Source organism: Schistocerca piceifrons, chromosome 2 (genome assembly GCF_021461385.2).
Source record: "Schistocerca piceifrons isolate TAMUIC-IGC-003096 chromosome 2, iqSchPice1.1, whole genome shotgun sequence".
NCBI lineage: Eukaryota > Metazoa > Arthropoda > Insecta > Orthoptera > Acrididae > Schistocerca > Schistocerca piceifrons.
The window spans coordinates 276,515,204-276,540,013 of NC_060139.1; the positions used below are offsets into that span (position 1 = coordinate 276,515,204).

The 24,810-nt window shown below is 38.6% G+C and overlaps 1 protein-coding gene across 3 annotated transcripts in view; it reads right to left on the minus strand.

Moving 5' to 3' along the window:
• Positions 1 to 24,810, minus strand: part of LOC124777303 (succinate dehydrogenase cytochrome b560 subunit, mitochondrial) — a 92,685-nt gene that overhangs the window by 11,684 nt on the left and 56,191 nt on the right. For all 3 annotated transcript variants that reach the window (XM_047252654.1, XM_047252656.1, XM_047252657.1), the window contains one exon: positions 13,557 to 13,753. In XM_047252654.1, the coding sequence (XP_047108610.1) occupies positions 13,557 to 13,753 (197 nt within the window). The remainder of the gene's footprint in view (positions 1 to 13,556; positions 13,754 to 24,810) is intronic.

Here is a 24,810-nt window from a genome sequence, read left to right on the forward strand (position 1 = left end):
GTAATTTATGAGATAAAGAAGAAATTTCTGCTAACATATATTTGAAGTAAAAAGTATATGGAAATGAATCACAGCTGTGGGTATAGTGACATGACTATGGAAACTGAGAACAGTCAATCACTGTAACCAGATGATTTACAGCATGTTACATACTGTAGGTTGACAAAGACCTTACAGGTGAGATAGAAAAGAAAATGTCACATTGTCAAATTCTTCACATCTTCCTCAAGAAGTTGCAGAAAGATTTAAGACCTCACAACTCCGTTCCACTCAAGTTTTACAGTCTCCCAAAAATCCACAAGCAACAACCAACTGTAAGTAATATCAGAGCACAGACGTATGACTTACCTAAACATCTAACTTTACTGTTAAGACCTTCCGTGAGAAACTTGCACATCATATTTGCAATTCTGCTGACTTTATTAATAGAATTAAGTACCTAAAACTCAACAAATCAAACTTATTAATAAGTTTTGATACTGTTTAATTTTTCACAAGGATCACTTAATGTGTTTGTTGTCACTCGTCAGCACTTAAGTTCAAATTCGATATAAAAATCTGTTCCATCATGCCCATCTCTGAACTTACTTTTTATTCAATATTCAACATTTTGAACACATTGACAGTGTTGCCGTGGGTAGTCCTCTATCCCCCTGGTGGAAAATCTTTCCTATGGAAGACTGAGGAGAGGACACTTGAGTCAGTGGAACTAAAACCCAAAGTTTTCTGGTAATGTGTAAATGATACTTTTGTAGTGTGGGCCCCTGGTGAGGCAGAGCTGTCATGATTTTTACAGCATCTAAATTCTGTCCATGAGAATATACAGTTTATGATAGAAATGGAGGCAGATGGCTGTCTTCCATTTCTAGATGTTTTAGTCAGCTGGAAATTGAATGGATCACTGGGGCTTTCTGTTTACCACAAGCCCACACATACAGACCTATATTAGTAGGCATCTAGCTGTCACCACCTTTCACAAACTGTGGGTGTCCTTCATACACTGGAATACTGGGCCCATGTCATATCTGATAAGAGACACCATTGCAGAGCAGCTAGAACACCAACAGCCTGCGTTTCAAGAAAATGGATATTATCTCTCACATTTTCTTGGCATGTTTGATTACTGGTATGCTTCCAAAGTGTTCTGCTGTGTAGTTTCCATTACATGTATAATATTTCAAAGATCAACTCAGCTGTCATCTTCAGGTGTGAGAGCTTTCCTTTCATGTGTACTAGCTGCCTGAACTCTAATCAGTCCAGGCAACAAGTACATATAACAGCAATTGAAGGCAACATACTTCAGTGCCAATTGACACAGATTGTACCAAAGAGATATTTCAAATTTATGAGAGTTGCAATACAGAGTCTTATTCTATGTTTTGCTGACTGAGAATATTGACTTCAAGATAGTCAGTGGTCATAATGGGCCTCAAGATCTTCATATTCACAAACTCTGTAACTTCTTGTAGTATTTTTCTTGTTAGAACTTTCTTTTGTGCTGTATCTCATTATGTTATCAAGGGAACAATAACCTGTCTTTAGTTCATTCTAGATGGCACAGCAACTTCGTATTACAATTCAAATCTTTAACCTCCTGCAGTCTCTTAGTAGTACCTGAGAAAAGCTGTTACATAGGTTAGATGAACTGGAACAATGGCAAGAGAATGTCAGATGGACACCACACATTAGACCCAGCAAAGGAATCTTGGTCCAAGTACATAGCGCACCTGGAGTAACAGTTCACAACCCACAGGACAACATGTGATGTTACCAAAAGTGCATCCTTATTACCCAATGTTGGTGCTCATATCTACTAGCTGGTGCAGCAATTATATCTGGATAAGGACCAATGTGTGTTAGGTTATATGGAAGTGAAAGACACATTAACTAAATGTTTTAAAGGTACAATTCTAGTGGTGGTGGCATCCATAAGTTTTATAAGGTGTATAAGAAATGTGGACAATCTTTTAACATATGAGCAGTCATTATGCAAGATCTCACTCAGTACCGTAAATTCAAATGTGAAAACAGGACTGTAATCTATCTTATGCCAATATGGCTGTCAGGGACACACTTATCATTCATACAACAGATGCAGCATTGTAAAATGATCTTATTCGCTTAAATAATCCTATGTTGGAAGAAAATTTATTTGTGCTTCAAGTTTCTGAACTAATAAGGTGAGCTGCAATATTGGAGGAACTGAGGATTTTAAGACAGATTTTTATAATCGTGACAAATCTTTCTGTCACAAGAGTAAACATGTCAGTAAAACCTGCCAAGATACTGGGGGCGTTACATGCCACCAAAAAAAAAACACAAGTCAATATTCATAGGCAGTCAGTCATCTACAGTACACATAAGACGACTTTGAAAATAATGTTTACAGTATTCTTTCTCAAGGTTATAAAGCTGTTTTAACAGATGTTGGGATCAACAGACAAAACATACATTTCAACTTGATACAGGTTCCTCAAAAACTATAATTAACAGTGCTATGTACACCTTTATTTGGTTCTCCACAGTCATCCAAATTTCAAGCCATGCTAATGAGTTATAGTGATCAGTCAGTCCAAATCAAAGATCATTGCATTGGGACTGCCAGGCATAAAAACAAACATGTACAGCCACCAAAGCTGGTGAAAAACTTGCAAACAACTGCCAACATAACGGGACTGGATCTTTTTTAGCAGCTTAGATTCACAATTCAGGATTTGGTCAAACACATCCAGAACACAGATGAAAATGCGGAATGTGCGCTACCCACTTCTTATTTTTTCTAGATGTATGCAATGGAGCCCTGGTGCCGGCTCTCCCCAGATGCTGCTGGACCTTTTATGGAAGCTAAATGGCTAATTCTTGTGGACAGCCATACAAGCTATCCTTATGACATCACTATGAACAGTATGGGGGCACTCCAAATGCGCCACACTCTGAAACAAATTTTCACTGTTGGGGATCTCCTTGCGGCTATTGTTACAGATTACAGTGCCCCATTCAAGAGTTATGAATTTGAATCTTTCTGCATGGCCCATAGGATACAGCACGTATACAGTGCACCATTTCATACAGAGTCGAAAGGGGTTGTTGAAAGCTTCGTTCAGACATCCTGAGTGGAGATGCTACACCATAGGAAGATGAGGATCCTTCTGTCCCTCATGGCACCTTGTCATGGGTAAACATCATACATCATCACTACTGAATCTAGCGGCAAAAATAAATATAAAAAACAGCACTTGGAAATCGGTGCCACAGTCTCCCATTCTGAAGTATGGTATCGCAAGAAAGAGTAGTATCCTCGGACAGAGGTCTGTCAGCTGGACAACACAATATATGTCGTATTGACATCAGATGGTTATATCCAACGCAAATATGTAGATCAGCTCTTACCACGAATGGATACATTTCTTCCTTCTTGGAATCATTGCTCTGTTTCAGTTCCAGATGACATCAATGGTTCTGCCATGGAAGGGGTAGGGGGAGCCACAGAAGAGCAGCAGCCTACCAGTGCTGACACCCCAGCAACACAGAACCAATGTGGACACAAGCCCAGGCTCAGTTGCAGCCAAAGGAGAAGATGCTTCATTTCTGTCTCTTGAGGGGGATCGATGCTGTGTCCCACACCATCAACCCTGCCAGATAGTCTGACCTTTCATCACGATGGCATGCAGACTTGACTTAGATCAAACTGAAGCCAGCAGCCTCATGGTGGTCTTCCACAGATGCTGCCATTAGCAACCAAACTATTTTGCTGCACTGTCATGTGCATCAGACATGCAAAGGGGTGACATCACTCTGCCTGAAAAACCAATTGGGACACGTGTTATCGCTCGGTATCCACAGCCAATCGTGTGGATTCCAAAACCAATCCACGCCCCACACCCCAATGAGTCAGTGGAGTTCATATCCCATCAGAGAGTGATAGCAGCAGTCTGAAGAGAGCAGCTGCCAGTCTGGAACCAGCAACCTACAAGCAGACTGGCCATGAGGATAGCAGCCTACCCCTTTTCAAAAGTCAGTAGGGGTATTTAGATATATAAGGCTGCACATCTCATATGTGTCACTGCCTCCCCCACTCTGAGGTAGCACCACTGTTAAGGCAGTCAGTCATCAGTTTTCAAGGTGGACAGATACGGATGTGTATTGTGTTTTAAGGCCCCATCGCATATCACGAGTTCATGTAAGGAGTGAATGAGAAATGTAGTGCAAGATGATTGGGAGTGCTTCTCAAATAATGTATCAGGTCACAGTAGGTAACTGCTATGTTACAGACTTCCTTCTCTCCAGGCCTTTTTCAAATACACCTCCTCCTCTTGCAATTCTTGAACAGCATATTTGCTATTACTAGTTGAAATTTATTGCAGAATTGATCAGTCTTTCTCCCATTCCAATCCCTCCTAGCTGATATTCTCTCATAATTCTGCTTTCTATTTCTTCCTGTACAATAGTATTCCAATCATCCATGATTATTAGATTTTCATCTCCCTTGTCCGCCCCAGTAGCTGAGTGGTCAGCGTGACGGATTGCCGTCCTCTGGGCCCGGGTTCGATTCCCGGCTGGGTCGGAGATTTTCTCCGCTCAGGGACTGGGTGTTGTGTTGTGTTCATCATCATTTCATCCCCATCCGGCGTGCAGGTCGCCCAATGTGGCGCCGACTGTAATAAGACCTGCAATATGGTGGCCGGACCTGCCCCGCGAGGGGCCTCCCGGCCAATGACGCCAAACGCTCATCATCATCATCATCTCCCTTTACACACTGACTTACCCAGACAATGCCTTTGTATACTTCATCTCTTAATGTTCTGCTTGTGACATTAGCATGTATACCTGGACTATTTTTGTGGGAATTCGTTTGCTTTTGATTGCTTTGAGAATAATCCTGTCACTGAGCTGTTTGTTTGCAGCAACTCATTCTCTGTGTTACCTCACAGTTTATAATGAATCCTACACCTGTTATATCATTTTCTAATGCTATTGATGTTACTCAATATTTTTCTGACTGTTTTCTGGTGGTAATGGGATTACCCTACATTTACCTTTCTATTTCACTTCAATAACTGTTACTGTATTTAAATTTCCACTTTCAGAATTTCTAGATTCCCTACCACATTTAGACTACGGACATTCCACACCCCAACTTGTAGAAATTTACCGCCTCATTAGTTTTTTTCAATCTCTTCTCAAGGCAACATCGTTCTGTCAGTTCTCTTCCACAATATTTTACCATTGGAGAGATCATATAGACACCTTTTCAATTGCAGGCCACATTTCCTGTGGACAGACATTCTGTGTCCCATTGCCTTCTGCATCCTCACACTGCTGGTGTTTTCTTATTCTTCTGCCTTTAGTGGCAGTTTCTTATTCCAAGGGTGAGAGGGTACCTGAACATCTGTCCTCTTTGACAAGGCTATAGGAAGGATGAGGGTAGCTTCTTATACCTGAAGTATTCAACTGCCTCTGCTGATGATCTTTTTTATTTGAAGTCCAAGTAGTGGCTGGAATTAGACCCACGATCCAGAACTTTTTGATTGATTTTCTCCTAGATCCAGGTACCCCCTTCAATACAAGGGACATTTAAGAAAGATTTGAAAATACTGATATACAAAAGTTTCCTTTCTATGCTTTCACAACACTATTAGTTTAATAGAAACTAAGTGACAGTTATTATGGAATGAATTGAAATGATGTGTAGCTGTGAACTAAGCTATCCTACATTTTTTGTAGCAGCAAAGATTTGCATCTATTCTAAAATCTTCATCTAATGACAATTAAGAACAGTTAATTTGCTTTTATTAATCATGTGAATATAAGATTTTATAAATTATTTTAGCTCTTTCTTATAAAGTTATCTTTCACAAATCAATTTCATTTTCTTTCACAAGTAAATTTCATTACACCAAATATTTAAGCTTAATACATGTAGTACATTTACTTTATCCAACATAATTGTCACTAAATAATTCTCATTGTTATCAGATAATTCATTTCCGAAATACCTTAGATGTTACCTTTCTTTGAATAAAGCATGACTGTCGCAACAAAGTGTGCGAACTGCTGCAGAATCATCAGACATGTCAGTGTGAGGAATGTTAGTGTATTTTCGGGTGGGAAGATGTAATACAATCTGCATGAAGAATGATGCTGGTCACTTCTGGAGATAAACTGATTTTCGCTAATGCTACACTATACCAGAAAGAGAAAACCTTATACCAAGGGAGGTGGCACAGTGGCTAGCACAATGGACTTGCATTTGGGAAGATGACGGTTCAAACCCGCGTCTAGCCATCCAGATTTAGGTTTACCAAGGTTTCCCTAAATTGCTCCAGGCATATGCCAGTATGGTTCCTTTGAAAGGGCACGGCCGATTTCCTTCCTCATCCTTGACACAATCCGAGCCTGTGCTCCGTCTCTAATGACCTCAATGTCGACAGGACGTTAAACCTAATCTCCCTTCCTTCTTCCTATATTAAATCCAATCTTCCTTTCTTCCTGCCTTTTTACAACAGGCTATCTTGAAACTCTGAGCTGATTTGGCAGTGGCACAAGAACATTTAGCAGTTTTGCAGTAGTAATGTTAGGCCTAGACTGTAAGGTTTATTACAGTCAAGCTTTCCAAATCAGTGAAAATATCCAGGAGACATTGCTGGTCTGATTGCTTCAGTCAACCTGCCTCCAGTAGTTTCAGTGCTTTGGAGACAGAGAATAAAAGCATTCAGACATCCCAAGAAGCTCTGAAGCAGTCTGAAAGTACAGATAAAAAGTTGCAGGTGAGGTGCTGGAAGAAAAGTTTTAAGAAGACCAAAAAGGTTTTCTTATTAGGTAGCAGACATGCAAGGGGAATGTCAGAACCAGTTCACAACTCTTTGGGAATTGATTACTAGGTAACTAGTACTTTTAGAGGGGAATATCAGAACTGATTCACAGCTCTTTGGAAAGTGATTACCAGTTTTAAGGCAACTGCAGGGCTCAATAATGTCGACTGTGATCTATGCTCTTTGGGGAAGGATCAAGCAATAATAGAAGGGGGGTTCAGGTAACAGTTTGGACCATAACCTGAATTAGACAATTGAGCATTATATCAGACATGTTGCAGACAATGCTCCTCACAGTAGCGAGAAAACTGTGTCACACTTTGAGCGATGTGATGAGCCCTGCATGAAGCATTCTGTGGAGCGTGTTAATGCAAAACCTGAACAAAAACCGATCACTCAGCGAGAGATAAGATCACACATGAGCATAATTGATGCATCATCCTCAACTGGGTCACATTGTACATGGCATGGTTAGCAACAAATCCTTCTAGTAAGAGGCTACTTGGACGGCTGAGTGCCAGAAGCATCCAGTCCGAGCAAAGCAATATCCACACTATCCCAGTGATTTCCATTGCAATCGCTAGACCTTTTCAGGGTAAACTCATAAAAAAGACAGAGCTGCAGAATAAATATAGTTACAAATGATGGAAATATCTAGAATGGAATAATGACATTATTATGAAAATTATTGATTGCTACTCACCATATAGACCAGTAGGCAGTTGCATCTGTGATCATGAACAGTCACTCTCCAAATATACATAGGGTCTCACTGAGGGCTTCAGAGACCGAAATTATGCTCCTAACCTTGTACAGAAGCAGATCTCCCAGGTCTTGTCACTCCTGTCACCTACCACCTTCCACATGCATCCAGCCACAAAGGAGAACTCCCCTCCCAATGCAGATCCACTACGGCCTGAAGCAATTGAGTCACTTTCTCTGCCAGGGTTTTGACTACCTCTCATTGTGTCCTGAAATAAGGAATATACTACCCATATCCTTCCTATCTCTCCCACAGTGGTATTCCACTGTCCAATGAACCTGTGCAATATCCTTGTCTATACCTTTTACACACCTGCCCCCAACTTCCTGCCTCGTGACTCATATCCCAGCAATAAACCTTGATACAAGACTGGTCCCACACATCCTCCTGCCATCAACTACTCTAATCCAGTCACAGTCATCTCCTATCCCATCAAAGACAGAGCTACCTGTGAAAGCAGTCGTGTGATCTACAAACTAAATTGCAACCAATTTTCCACTTTCTACATGGGCATGACAACCAACAAGCTGTCTGTCCACACGAATGGCCAGCGACAAACTATGGCCAAGAGACAGCTGGACCACTCAATTGCTGAACATACATCCTAACACAACATGCTTCACTTCAATGACTGCTTCACAGCCTGCACCATCTGGGTCCTTCCCACCAACACCGGCTTTTCTGAATTGCACAGGTAGAAACTCTCCCTGCAATATATCCTACGTTCCCGTAACCTCAATAGCCTCAACCTCCACTAGTCCTTGTCCTTCACGTACCTATCCTCTTCCCTGGTCTCACTCCAGCACTATTCCACCAATGCACTCAATAATCTTTTTCCCCCTCCCCTACTTCTCTCCTTTTCTGCCCCCCCCCCCCCCGCCCCCCCACACACACAGACAGCAAAAAAACCTCATGTTTGCACCTAACAGCCCTACCCTGTCCCCACTGTGTCCCCGCACACTCTCACAAGCAGCACAACACGTCCCCCGCCCCTACCCTGCTATCCCTCTCCCTCCCTGCCCCAGCCTCATCCTTCCCCCTACTGCTCACAGATTGATTTTTCCATCACGCACATTTTTTGTACTCATTTGAGCCTCAGAGGCTAGACAGTGGTCATGTGTACACTTGTGTGTGTGTGTTTTCTGCTTTAGAAGAAGACCTTTAGGCTGAAAGCACGAATGTACAGCACTATTTTGTCGTACCTAACCCCAACTCTACATCTCGTCTACATGGTGAGCAGCAATCTACCTTTTCACCATATTGTCATAGATATCGTTATAGTTGATACAGCTACTAGTACAACAAAATACTGCAGCTTGGACAAAGCCAAGTATACTACAGAAAATGCATTTAGTGTCTCCCATCAAACATCATAAATTTGTTAAATAAAAATGTTAAAGTTCTCATATCCATTGGAAAATGAAAATGTGATTGTAACAACAGCAAACTTTTGTGAATATTACATCATGTAGATATCACAGAAATTGAACAGATTATCTTGAAGGATAAAACCTAATACCACACTACAATACACCAAATAAGATGAAAGGGGAAGTGCAAAAAGTGGAGTTTAGTCCCAGACCTTCAGGTTAATGAAAATTATGATGAACAGCTTACTTTATCCTGTGTTACAGGAGTGGATCAGGAAACACAAGCCTGTAGTACTAACAGCTTGCAGACCACTGGCAGAAAGTATGTTAAGCTTCACAAAAGAGCTAGAAACAGTTTTAATGTGGTTACGCAGACTTAATTGGAAGATCATTGTTTTTGGAGGCTTTAATGTTGATTTTCCAGTCATGCAGTACTGACTGAGGGCAACTGGAGTTGTTGGACGTCCAGCTTAGGATTATTTCCCACGTGAAATTTCCATTCGAGAAGTGCAACAGTCATTGACAATTTGTTCTTAAGCCCAACAACTTGCAATGATTTAGGTGTAAAACAAATTGTTCAAATGGCTCTGAGCACTATGGGACTTAACATCTGAGGTCATCAGTTGCCTAGAACCTAGAACTATTTAAACCTAACTAACCTAAGGACATTAAACACAACCGTGCCCCAGGCAGGATTCGAACCTGCGACCATAGCGGTCACGCGGTTCCAGACTGAAGCGCCTAGAACCGCTCAGCCACACCGGCCGGCTAAAACAAATTGTCAATGGTTTATATTTGACCATGATTGTCAAATTTTAACAATGAAATTTACTGACCCTTTAGGTACAAGTCATAGCAGAAAAGTATTGTATCACAGAATCAGGAAAAATGAACTGATCACAACCTTTAGAGAGAAACTACAGTAAGAATTGTGGGGAGAAATTTGTAAAGCAGGCGTGTATCACAATGTTTAGAGAGAAATTATGGGAAGAACAATGGGGAGAATTTTATAAGTCAGGCAACGTTGATGGAAAATACAATTTTGTTAATATATTCCTGCAGCACTGTGAGTCTTGTTTTCCACTTGAATAAGGTCAAAGTTGAACATAAGCAAATATTATGAGATTGAAGTATCTCACACTAGGAACAGAGAGCTCCACATAATTTACAGCAGTAGTTGAGACTCTTCCACTCTAAGATTAAATAAGCAAAGTCATTTACTAAGCTCAAAAAATAAAACACTCCAAGAATAAAGCAAAAACTATTTGGAACATTATTAAACAACAAACAAACGAAACTTGTCACCCAAATGAAAACTCATTGGCCATTAATTTCATTACTTCCTCACAGTAGTCAATAATACTGCACCAAATACAACTGTGTTAGATTTACTTCTGAAGGTGCTGCATGCACCATCAGTACAAGTTGGTTTCAAAAATACAACTGCTAAGGAGGTTACATAATACATCAGGCCACTAAAACGTAATAATTCAGCTGATTATGATAGTGTTTCTGGCAGAATATTAAAAATCTCAAGTTGACTTGATAGGATTACCCATAAGCTATCTTTATAATCAGACAATGAGTCACAGTATATTTCCTGAAAGACTTAAGTATGCTACAATAACATCCATCCATGGAACTGGAGACAAGCAAACCACCTCTAATTACAGACCTATATCATTCCTTCCAGTCTTTGCAAAAGTATTTGAGAAAGAGGCCTATGATAGAATACTGACCCACTTAACTGAGTAGAACTTGTTAACTACCTGTCAGTTTGGCTGTCATACAGGATTCTCCACACGAAAAGCATTACAAGATCTTAAAAATGAAGTGTTACAGAGCTAAACAAGATAAAATATCCTGTTGGTATATTCTGTGACTTGTGGATCACAAAAATTCTACTCATCAAACTGAAGTGTTATTGCATTGATGGCATCCCTCTCGCCTTGATGGAATTTTACCTCCACAACAGAAAGTAGAGGGTCTCTTTAACAGACTGCATCTCTGGTCTGAAAGAAACTTCATAACGGGGGAACATAACTTGTAGAATACCGCAGGGATCAGTACTACACCCACTCTTGTTTCTAATCTATATAAATGATCTTCCATTCAATTACTTTAAAGGGTGCTCAAACAATGTAATGTTTGCTCAAAACACAAACATACTAATCCAGGGTCCAAACACAAACTTAGCTGACACAGTTCAGATGATAAGTGAACAGACCTTCAAGTGGTTCACAGTTTGAGTCTTAATCTCATGAAGACTTACACAGTTTCAAACAAGCAATAATGAACTTTTAGCGCCAGAAGTAGGAATTAATGTTCATACACTGAATGAACCATTATATCTAAAATGGAGTAAAAAATGGATTAACTAATTAAGAAGCTCAGTTCAGCTTGTTATGGCCTTATCAACTGTTGTAACAACCAATTTTGTGTGTGCGTCACTTCATAATTTGCACATAAGGTTTGTGCTTGATTCAGCCACTAGAGGCTAACTGACCTGCAAATACAACAGATAAGTTCATGTAGTTCTGCTGATCCATGCTCTGTACAACTGTTCTGGCAGCTTTTGGTAGTGGTGAAACTCCACACAAGCAGCAATAACGTGAGTACTTTTCTACTGACAGGTACAAAGTAACTCACACATCTGATCAAAAGAAAGACTTGAAGGTTCTTGTAAGGGGGCAAGCTGACACAACTAATGATCCCTGCGAGGTGATATCCACAACAAAAAAACAGCATTGCACAAGATTACATCTGTTACCCCAAATGCCTGGAAATGTTGCCGCAGGAGTTTTTTGTAAGTGTCCTAGCCTTTGCTGCATTATCATATGCAGGGAATGGCAGTGGATATGTTGTGGTGGGGCCACGGGTTGTGCCAATGTAGTCAGCTGTCAGCACCTGCTCTTGCTCGAGAAGAGATTTAAGCACTGCCACCATGCAAATTAAACTTGAAGGACTAATGACTGAAGTGAAACACATGGGGTTGAATATCATACTAGTCACCAAAGAAGTGTTCTAACTGAAGGACATTGTAATTTATTGCTCAAACAGTATACACGCATTTAAGATAAGGCACAATACAATCAGCAATTTGCAAGTGGCCAGTGGAGCCTTGCATTCTGGCCTATATATTCATTAGTTCCAACAGGGGGCACAGCCAGCATGCTGCACATTCAACTGCTGTCGCATTAGCAGGCGGGTGGCCTCTAGTGGCCAAATCAAGCACACACTTCACACACAAACTATGAAGTGCCACACACACAGAATTGGTAATTACAGCAGAAACATTTCTCATCATGCTGACCTAAAGACAAGAGTGTTGTCATATGGAATAATCTTCTGGAGCAGTGTACCTAACAAAAATAAAGTGATTATTCAGCAGAAGTGATCAATAAGAATACTATGTACAGCAGACAACTGCACATCTTAAAGAAAACTTTTTAAGGATCTTTGAATACTTACACTCATTTCTCAGTACATTTACCACTTAGTAGTTTGTGTTGCTGTTGATAAAAATCAGTTTCAGCTGAGCTATTATACACATAGTCATAACCAAGAAATAAAAATAATTTTCAAGCAGACTTTGCCTCCTTGTCCACAGTTCATACTGAGTTATGTACTCTGTTGGTAAGATATTCAATAAGCTGATGTCTAACATAGAGCAAAAAATTGGGAACTCCAACCAATCCAAACTGGATGGAGTGAAACAGAAATTTTGGCAATTGTCAGGATTTTGGTGGTATCTTAACTCGTCTTCCACAGGAATCATTAATAGAATTTAAAAAGGAACTCAATACTGCTAAAAATTACAACTACCCTACGAGACAATCAATTTCACTAATTAGCAATGCTAACCCTTCACCAAGTCTACTTTTTACCAATATACGTACCCTCAAAACCTGTACCATCAAGTCTAGAGACAGCAGTAGGTTATAGACTGTGGAAGTGAAGTTCTTGGCATCATTGTTCACATAAAGTAGTAAATCAGAGATCCAGAATGAAGAGATCTGTCAAGAAACAAGTGAAGCACCACTTGAAATAAACAAGTGAGAAAATGGCTCGAGGAAGGCAAGGGACTAGTGACTGGCCCAGGAAATGGTAGATCACTCAAGTGAAACAGGATCTAGATGGATGTGAAGTGGAACATCACCATGTTGAAAGGGAAAAAGTCTACCTCGATAGAAAAGGGTGATAAGTATTCTTATACTATACCTGGCCAAGTAGAGAAGTTTAATTGATGATGATGACGATAATGATGATGGTGGTGGATTTTAGCCTGTCATGGAAGCTCAAGAACATAACATGTGTTAAAACTGGCAGGAGAGATCTGCACATCAATTCTGCAATATTTTGAAACTGTTGGATCTCTGTTGCTGTTTTGTGGACCTTATTATCAACTACCTGTTTTGTTAAGGATTGTAGCTGTTACATTATTTGTATATTGTATTGTTCAAATATACATGCAGATGTAATCCAAGCAATATAATATAATTTATAATATAATATATCATAATAATATAATATAATTTATATGTAAATTGGTGTGGACCTTTCTGTAAACCAGAATACAAATGGTCAACTTGACTATCATCAAATATTTACCTAGACCCAAAATTGTCATGTAGAAACTCAAAGCTAGTCCTGTCATTCGGTGTGTGATTGAAAGCATTGATGTTAGTTGCATTTTGTAAATGGTAAGGTGAGGTGACTGTGGCCGACCCAGCCTAGCATTTCTCTCATCGTGGGTTTCATTGACAGGAGATTCAACCTTTGTTACTTTTAGTGTAATGCATTGACACCTGCAAAAAAGACATACACAAATTGGCAAATGGCATATGTGCCGATTTCTTAAATATATACAATAGAAGCTAAATCGCAAAAGACAAAATCATGATCATTCAATGTCCTGTATGGATGCCATTACAAACTTATCTACACACATCAAAAAAGGTTTTGCATCACCTCGATTCCGAGAGATTTATTTATTTATTTATTATTTGTCCCGTAGATCAAATCAGTACAATGGCTTGTACAACTGATATGGGATAAGTCAATATAAATATACAGTTTACAGGAGTCTAAAACAGTAAACAAGAACACAGAAGAATGATTATTTTACATTACCTACAAAATTATGTTACATAAAGTTACAGCTTTACAGAGAATTGTTACATGATGTGACAAAATAGACTTAACAACATTCAGCTTTGATACATTATCATGCACTAAGACAATTTTGATTCCAAATATTCCTGGATGGTATAAAAGCAGTCTTTTATTAAAAGAGATTTCACTGTCTGTTTGAATTTATTTATTTCTTGGATTTCTTGTATAAAAGTTGGAAGATGATTATATAATTTTATTCTCATGCACTTGACACCATCACTGTACAGTTTTGTTGAGTGGGGAAGTATTCTTAGAGAGGTTTTTGATCTTGTGTCATAATCGTGGTAATCCATATTTTTGCTAATTTTGTTGATACTTTTTTTGGTAAAGAATAATAATTCTAGTATGTATTGGCATGGGAGGGGCAAAATATTTAGTTTCTTAAATAATGGTTACAAGTGTCTCTTTGTTTTTTGAACATAATTGTTCTGACTATCTTCTTTTGCAGTTTGAATATCTTAATTGATTCAGAATTTTGGCCCCAGAAGATGATTCCGTAGTTAAGTACAGAGTGAAAGAGTGCATGGTACATTGTGGTTAGGGTACTTGTGTTAGTGATGTTCCTTATCGATCTAATCATGATGCATACTTTACTAAGTTTTGGGCTGGTAACGTCGATGTGCCTTTTCCATGTGAGCGTATCAGTGATAGTGGCCCCCGAAAACTTTATTTCATTTTCAAGTTTAACATTATTTTTTCCCAGTGATATAGTTCGTAGTAATGGATTTCTGTTTTGGGCAGTGTGGAAGGTTATTCCAATCGTCTTTTTTGCATTAAGCAGCAGCCTGTTACTTTGAAGCCATCGACTTATTTGATCTGTGGTCCTATCTATATTAGATTGGAGAATTTGTTCGGGCGCAGATATGAGTATAGAGGTGTCATCAGCAAACAAAAGGGTTTTTGTGTCTGGTAGGCTGTGAGGAAAGTCATTTATGTAAAGTAAGAACAGCAAGGGGCCCAGGACAGAGCCTTGGGGAAAGCTTTGCTTTATGGTATGTATGGAGGAATGTACAGTACTAGCTGTACCTGAGAGCTTAGTTTCATTTAATTCGACATACTGCTGTTGATCTTCTAGATAGCTTTTAAACCTGTCATAGGCATTTCCTCTCATTCCATAGGAATGCATCTTTTGCAAAAGTATCCTATGATTAACTATGTCGAATGCCTTTGTTAGATCTAGGAAGATACCTATGGCTGAGAGTTTTTTGTCCACAAGCTCCAGTGCATGATCTAGAAATTCTTGTATTGCATCAGTTGTAGCTTTCTTACTTTGGAAGCCGAACAGAGACAGCAAAGGACTTGGAAGAGCAGTTGAATAGAATGGACAGTGTCTTGAAAGGAGGATATAAGATGAACATCAACAACGCAAAACGAGGACAATGGAATGTAGTCGAATTAAATCGGGTGATGCTGAGGGAATTAGATTAGGAAATGAGACACTTAAAGTAGTAAAGGAGTTTTGCTATTTGAGGAGCAAAATAACTGATGATGGTCGAAGTAGAGAAGATATAAAATGTAGACTGGCAATGGCAAGCATTTCTGAAGAAGAGAAATTTGTTAACATCGAGTATAGATTTAAGTGGAAGTCGTTTCTGAAAGTATTTGTATGGAGTGTAGCCAAGTATGGAAGTGAAACATGGGCGATAAATAGTTTGGACAGGAAGAGAATAGAAGCTTTTGAAATGTGGTGCTACAGAAGAATGCTGAAGATTAGATGGGTAGATCACATAACTAATGAGGAGGTATTGAATAGAATTGGGGAGAAGAGGAATTTGTGGCACAACTTGACGAGAAGAAGGGACCGGTTGGTAGGACATGTTCTGAGGCATCAAGGGATCACAAATTTAAAATTGGAGGGCAGCGTGGAGGGTAAAAATCGTAGAGGGAGACCAAGAGATGAATACACTAAGCAGATCCAGAAGGATGTAGATTGCAGTAGGTACTGGGAGATGAAGAAACTTGCACAGGATAGGGTAGCATGGAGAGCTGCATCAGACCAGTCTCATGACTGAAGACCACAATAACAACAACAACATATCAAAGAGGAAAGTATGCATGTGGGTTTTATTGAAGTTTCTCCTCTGTACAGTGATTTTATTGTGTTCGTGACTGTTATTTTGCAACCAGACCTGGATAATTAATGCATTGTGGTCTGAAAATCCTAGTTTGACGGAGGATACAGTACAATTTATATTGCTTGCTACTTGATCCAGACAAGTGGTACTGTGATTTGTTATCCTGGTTGGAGTGTTAACCATTAGGTCTAGGTTGTAGCTGTTCATAAAATTTTTAATGCTTAGATGGCTAGAGTTTTCTGAGAGAAAATCTATATTATAGTCACCACATATTAGAACACTATATGATTTTCTTTTACTTAGATTTTCTATTACTGGTGCTAGATTTTTGTAGAAAGTGCCTATGTTACCAGAGGGTGACCTGTAAAGTGCTATTATATAAACATTTAGATCTGTAAGCTCTACACCTGACAGTTCTATATCTTTTTCAATACTATACGAATTACAAATATCAAGAGGTGTAGCAGTAATGTTGTCTTTTACAAATATGCAACTACCTCCACCTTTGTAAGATGTTCTTGAGAAGTGACCTACGAGTTTAAAATTTGGTATCACAACACTTTCTATTTCAAAAGACCTCATGAAATGTTCATTAATACATAATATCTGTGTATCTGACAGTTCACTTGCACTTGATAACAAAATTTCTAATTCATTAAGTTTGGTTTTGAGCCCTTGTAAATTATGGATGTATACTTTTAGATCAAGAATTTTTTTGTTTAATTTTTTTACACATTGGTGAGGAGGTTCAGACTTACCTTATTTACTACAATTTGCTGATGGAGTCCTTTGCAAGTTTTATGGTGTATCTTTAACTTGTTTGATCATGCTATCTTTAACTTGTTTGGTGATGCTAAGTTTTTTCTTTTCTCAGAGGGGGATAGAAAAAATCCTCCTTCTTGGGTATATTCTGCCCTGATCTCAAATTAACTCTTACAGGTGTAGCTGCTGCAGTCCTTTGTGGATCTTCTGATGTCTCCTCTTTCCTGCTTTCTTCGTTCTTGTCGAATTTGCTTTCCTCATTTTTGCCTGTAAGTCTTTCAGGAAGCTGATAGACAGATCTATTTCGTAATAGTCTTTTTTTAATTATTTCACTGATGTGATCGCACATAACACTTTTTACGTGTAATTAACGTGCATTCCATGTTTGGTGTGTAGGTTTCGATGTAGTTTACTTACGTCCAGTACATCGCACTTTGCGTATTCTGCACACAATTTCTTAATTTTGATATTAGTTTTCCTAATTTCTTTATTAACACACGATCTGTAAATTAGGCTGTGTCTATGAGGCACAGTGACTACTATTGTGTTCCTAGATTTATTCACTTCTAGAAAGTTCTGTAGCGTTTTAATGCAGGCATCGGCTTCATTTTTAGCTATGTCATTCGAACTCACTATACATACAATACAGGATCATGACTTTATAGTCATGATCCTGTATTGTGTTCATCTGAAGATCAGTGTCTACGACATGGTGTGTTCCTGTGTTCCCACTCCAGGTTTCACTATGCTAGTCACTGCCATTTCTCGATTTTTCTCTTGGAGCATGCTTGATAGCTTTCTGCCGTGGCTGTCGGCAAGCAAGAGAATACCACACTTTTTCCTTAGTGATACGTGTTTGCCCTTACCACTGTTTCCAAGTTTACTGTTGGTGTCCGGTGTCCAGTGTCACAATCAGTTGGACACTCGTTATGACACAAGACATCATATTTGTTTTTATCTAAGAAAGTAACACTTTTAACAGTTTTTGTGATTTGAGACCGAACTTTTTGCGACACTGCTATCCACTCGGATGATTTATCACGTGTATCTTGTTTCACTTCACACGAATTTTCCACTGTTTGTACTTCGCCGATTTCTTTCTTCAATCCAGCTATTTCCCTTTTAAAATTATTGACTATGAATTGTAGGCTTGAAATTCGTTCGTTTAGGGTTGTAATTTCAGCTTTACAATTTTCACAGGTTTTCTTTTTAACTACATAACTATAACTATTTCTCGTGTTAAAATTCGTGACTTCCACACTCGTGGCCATCTTGTATGTGGAACCTGTACAGCAAATTGGAATAGAGATCAACATAAACATCATTTCCGCCCTTTATATTGCTCATTAAAACCACACATTGCATATTGTACCACCATATAGCAAGACCTTAAGAGGTGGTGGTCCAGATTGCTCTACCTCTAATATCCAGTAGCACGTCGTCTTGCATTGATGCATGACTGTATTCATCATGGCATACTATCCACAAGTTCATCAAGGCACTGTTTGTTCAGATTGTCCCACTCTTATTGGAAATTCGGTATAGATCGCTCAGAGCGATTGGTGGGTCACATCATCCATAAACAACCCTTTTCAATCTATCCCAGGCATGTTCGATAGGGTTCATGTCTGGAGAACATGCTGGCCCCTCTAGTCAAGCAATGTCGTTATCCTGAAGGAAGACATTCACAAGATGTGCATGATGGGGGCACGAATTGTCATCCATGGAGACGAATGCCTCACCAATATGCTGCCGATATGTTTGCACTATCAGTCAGAGGATGGCATTCACGTATTGTACTGCCGTTACAGCGCCTTTCATGACCACCAGTGGCATATGATACTCCCCCATCATGCCACCCCAAAACAGCAGGGTATCTCCTCCCTGTTGCACTTGCTGCACAGTGTGTCCAAGGTATTCAGCCTGACCGAGTTGCCCCCAAACATGTCTCTGATGATCGTTTGGTTGAAAGCATATGCGGCACTCATTGGTGAAGAGAATGCGATGACAATCTTGAGCAGTCCATTCAGCACATTGTTGGGCCCATCTGTACCACGCTGCATGGTGTCGTGGTTGCAAAGATGGACCTCTCCATAAACATTGGTAGTGAAGTTGTGCATCATGCAGCCTGTTGTGCACAGTATGAGTTGTAACATGACATCCTGTGGCTGCACGAAAACCATTATTCAACATGGTGGCGTTACTGTCAGTGTTCCTCGAGCCATAATCCGTAGGTAGCGGTCATCCACTGCAGTAGTGGCCCTTGGGCAGCCTGAGTGAGACATGTCATCGACAGTTCCTGTCTCTCTGTATCTCTTCCATGTCTGAACAACATTGCTTTGGTTCACTCCTTTTGTTGAGAGCCCTACCTGGCACAAAGTAACAATGCAGATGTGATCGAACTGCGGTATTGACTGTCTAGGCATGGTTGAACTACAGACAACAAAAACCATGTACCTCCTTCCTGGTGGAATGACTGGAACTGATCGGCTGTCAGACCCCCTCCATCTAATAGGCGCTGCTCATGCATGATTGTTTACATCTTTGGCAGGTTTAGTGACCTGCCTGATTTCATAGTCTGTGAAGTATTTATAAGTAGGGGTCACAGACCACTGTGGAAGCAAAAAGCATCCTGTATGGCTGAAGCAGGACCTGTTCTGATGGAAGTTCCACATCAGTGGCAGAAGTACGCTTTGTAACTGTTCATTTTATGTTGACCAAGTCTGGATATGAACAGTCACATGGGCATTGACTTAGATTGGTGTTGTGAAGTTATAATTTTGATTGTGACAATACCTGCAGACTTCGATGTTGGTAGCATAAATGAACAAAGCTTACATCAAATTGTTACATCAACTTTCACCTTGCTGTCGACAATTTGGATAATGCTTAGTATCTGGTTGTGAACTTCCTCAGTGATGTATTAAATCATTGTTCATGATCTGGTCTTGACTGTGAGTTGCAGGCCACTGTGGTCGAGCAGTTCTAGGTGCTCCAGTCTGGAACTGCGCTGCTGCTATGGTCGCAGCTTCAAATCCTGCCTCGGGCATGGATGTGTGTGATGTACTTAGGTTAGTCAGGTTTAAGTAGTTCTAAGTCTATGGGACTGATGACCTCAGATGTTAAGTCACATAGTGCTCTGAGAGCCATTTGAACCATTTGACTGTGAGTTGGTGCTAACATATTTGAAACTATCATAAATCTTTTTGCTAAGAAGATTCAGAACTATCCTTGCATTTCGTTTCCCAAGTCCAGCATAGCAGCAGCAGCAACAGCAGCAGCAGCAGCAGCTGAAGTAGTAGTAGTACTGTAACATTAAATGGGAGTCACTAGTGAGTTTGATTTAAAAGTGTTTCTCGTCCATCAGAATTAGCATTTACAGTTGAGGCTCCATGAATTCTTGTGTTTGGCAACTGGAACTTTGCATTTTTCCTTGTTACTAATACATGCCAAACTAATTGGAGGAAATAGCGCATTCACAACATAATGTGTTTTTCACCAGAGTAGCACGATATTTATTTCTTCCTGAATTGTGTTGTTCATGCAAAGATTTACTAGGCCACGCCAGTGAGAGCTCAGTTTAAGAATCACTGCAGAACAGGTTAAGGATTGGTAGGGTTTAACAGGTAGACGATGTGCGGATGGACTTTGTGTACAAAGAACAAAAGGGCATATCTATGTTATCACTTGATCAAACCCCCTAGTTATTCTTTTGCTTATGGTTGCAGACAGTCAGTTCCAGTATACAATGCAGGAATGTTTTTATGCATCTTTGTACCATTTATTTAAACCAATGTACTATTCTCCATGGCTACATAGTCTGAGACCTTTTGAGGAGTGCAGTTCTAATGCTATGCACAAATAATATTTATTAATTCAGTGGATATGGGAACAGAATGTTACTAACTAATGGCTAAAAAAACTGATTTAGAGTTGGCAATTTTATTATCATCATTATTATTATTGCTATAATAAATTCAAGGCACTTGTTAAACAAGAGCATACACTTTTTAGTTACAAACATACTAAACAAGTGTTGTGGAATCTCTCAGATACATAACGGCAGGCAAATTCAGAAAGACAGATAAAGTGCACTTATGCTATACTGTGGCTCTCCTTCCGCATGCTGCTGTTGGAAATTTGTTATCATCGTTCATAGCCAATTGAGTGATGGAATATGGTAACGATGAAAATCACTCAATTTTGTAACCTACACTGTCACAAAAATTTCACCGTTTTTTCTGAATATGTCATGATTTCTGAGATTCTCCAAGAAAGTTTTACTTTTTCCACAAATTTTCTGTTAAAAAGTTATGCATATTCAAAATATTCGTATCCCACAAAGTTCAAATCTTGAATAGTGATTGGTTCCAAAATTCAGTACCACAGTCTTGTAGCCCAGATTTTTCTGAATTCACAAATGCCTATATTCACTAGAATCACTTGTTAACAATGCAGGAAAAGATAGATTGTCACTAAATAGGGATAAAGTATCAATTTACTTCATCAAAATATCACAGGAGTAAAAAATAAAGACAATGAGCTGTTAGTATGTTTAGATGACCTCAAAAATTAGAATGGCATGGATATACTTGGTCTGTCTGAACACCATGTAACTTTGGTGAGTGAAAGTGCCAGTATAAATAGGTATAATTTAGCATCATACACTTGCTGCTCTAGCATGGATAAAGGAGGAGTTGCCATTTACGCAAAACATGGATATAAGTACAAAACTGTAGAAGTAAGCAAATTTTGTGTTGATCAGCACTCTGAAGTTCGTGCATGTGAACTACAGCTAGATACTGTAGTGTTGATATTAGCAACAGTGTACAGGTCCCCATAAGGAGATTGGGAGCTATTCCCTATTATGCTGTCTGTCACACAAAAAGAAGAAGTTATTAATCTGTGGTGATTGCAATGTAAACTTTCTAAGCAATTCTGATAGTAAAAGTGAACTGGAAGTGTTATTAATGACATATGACTTAGAGTCAGTGATCAACTTCCCTACATGTATAGCTCAAGACAGCAGCACTCTAATAGGTAACGTATTTGTACAGCAAGAGGATGTAAAACTAACACATGCTTTCCCTGTGATAAATGGGTTACCAGACCATGATGTACAACTGATTAACTTACAGAACTTAGCAGCGTGTACAGTTCAGAAACCATTAAGTAAAAGTGTAAGGCTGGTCAACCCAGTATCTATAGAGCACTTCAGAGAAAATTTAAGAAATGTTAATTGGGAGATGTATATAATAAGCCAAATGCCAAAGATAAATGCAACATATTTCTCGATAAATTTATATCCATTTTTGAACACTGTTGCCCCAAAAAATTACTAAATGTGACACCAACCAGTTTTCATAGAAATCTTGGATCACTACAGGTATTAAAGTGTCTTCAGAAAGAAAAAGAAAATTGTATGAGACAGCAAAAATTAGTAAAGACCCAGAAGTAATTTTACACTATAAAAATTATTGTAACATACTCAGGAAGGTTGTCAGAAAATCAAGAAATATGTATATTAGGGGTGAAATTAACAACTCAGGCAATAAAACCAAACCAATATGGAATGTTGTTAGAAGAGAGACAGGAAAAGTAACCACTGGGGTAGGTAGTATTACTATTAAAAAGAATGAGACCATCTTAACTAACAGTACACAAGTAGCTAATGCACTTAACAACCGTTTTTTAAGTGTAGGAAAAAAAACTGGCGAGTATAGTTCAATACAAAAAGCTAAGCAATACATAGAAGAGTCAGTTTTGAGAAATCCTTGTCAAATTAATTTTCATCTAATTGCCAATTGGAAAATAAGGAAATTCATTAAATCTGAAAAATAAATATTCTGTTGGATAGACGACATTTCTAACAAAATATTAAAACAATATGGAGCAGTTACAGCTGATGTTCTGAGTCACATCTGTAACGCGACACTAACTCAAGGTATTTCCGCAGACAGGTTAAAAAAAGCCATTGCCAAGCCTCTCTACAAAAAAGGGGACACCACAGATGTCAATAATTACCAGCCAGTATCCTTGCTTACAGCATTTTCAAAAATCATCAAGAAAGTAATGTACTCAAAGAGTGGTTAGCCATCTCAACAGTAATGGGATAATTAGTAAATCACAGTTTGGGTTTCAAAAATGCTGTTCTACTGAAACAGCAATATACAATTTCACTGCCCACATAATACAGTCTTTAAATAGTAAAATGTCACCAATAGGAATTTTCTGTGACTTGTCCGAAGCATTTGATTGTGTGAACCATGACATTATGTTACAGAAATTACAATATACAGTATAAACGGAACAGCATATGAGTGGTTTAAGTCATATCTATACAACAAGAAGCAAAAAGTTTCTTTATATGGTTTAAGTGATTTAAGGAAGTTTCCCACTTCAACTGAATGGACTGAAATTACATTAGGTGTTCCACAGGGTTGAATCATGTGTCCCCTTCTGTTCTTGATACATGTGAATAACCCCCCTTGTTATCTGAAACAAAAGCTAAACTGACACTGTTTGCTGATGATACAAGCATGATCATTAATCCAGTAAAAGAAACTCCAATTGAAAATGATAGAAATAATGTCTTTGGAAAAGTTATTGATTGGTTTTCTGCAAATGGGCTTGCTCTGAACTTTGAAAAAACACAGTACATCCAATTTTCTACTGCAAGGAGTACAGTTCCTTCAATAAATTTAACACATCCATAGAAGTCAGTAGCCAGGGTAGAGAATTCTGAGTTTTTGGGTGTACATATATATGACAATCTTAATCCAAAAATTCATATTTTGGATATCCTAAAGTGAATAGGTTCAGCAGCTTTTGCAATCAGAAGAATTTCTAATATTAAGGATATTGAAATTAGCAAACTAACATACTTTCACTATCTGTGTCATACAGAATAATATTTCAGCTAACTCAACAGCTCAGACAAAAGTGGCATCTGTTTAAAAGATTAGGAATTATTACAACAGCTTCACAGTACCTTTACTCAGTAATGAAATTTGTTCTGAACAACATGGACCAGTTTAAAAACAACAGTGACATTCATGATTATAATACCAGAAGAAAGAAAGACTTACACTATATCTACTTAACCTATATTTGGCAGAGAAAGTAGTAAAATATGCTGCTGTAAAACTTTTCAATAAATTACCAGATGAAATAAAATGTGTGACAGACAGCTGGAATAGTTTCAAAAATAAACTGAAATCATATCTGCTTGACTTCTCCTTCTATACCATAGATGAATTCTTGAATAGGAATAAATAAATCTATAGGTATAATATATGAATTTTGTGCCATGTAAGGGAATGGGGTAGGTAATAAAAATTTTAAGCTTAAAATAAATAAATAAATAAATACTTCGAACTAAGTGTGCATTTGTTATGCACTTAACATGTTCCACATCATAATAGTTACCGTGAGATGGATCGATGGAACATGTAACTAACTAACTAACTACCGTAAAGAAGGCACATTAAGTTGCAGACAGGTTCAATTAAAAGACACTGACACATAAGCTTTCAGTCACAGTCTTTGTCAGAAAAGGAGAAACACACACCATTCATTCACCAACATATGATTGAGATTTAGTTACTATAGCTGATTTTTTAACTAACATATTGTGTTACATCTAGTTTTCACTTAAAGAGGAATAGCACTATATATTATCTGCCTTTATTGTAAACTAACTGTTTTTGAGTTGGTTAACAACTGTAATTAACTTCAAAATGTTTTAGGAAACCAGTAATTTTTACCACAGGTTTTTAAGTTGCCTTAACAGAAATTTCGTTTTGTGTGTCTGCTTATATTCTTATAGGGAATTAGCAACTTTTTAGCTCAAG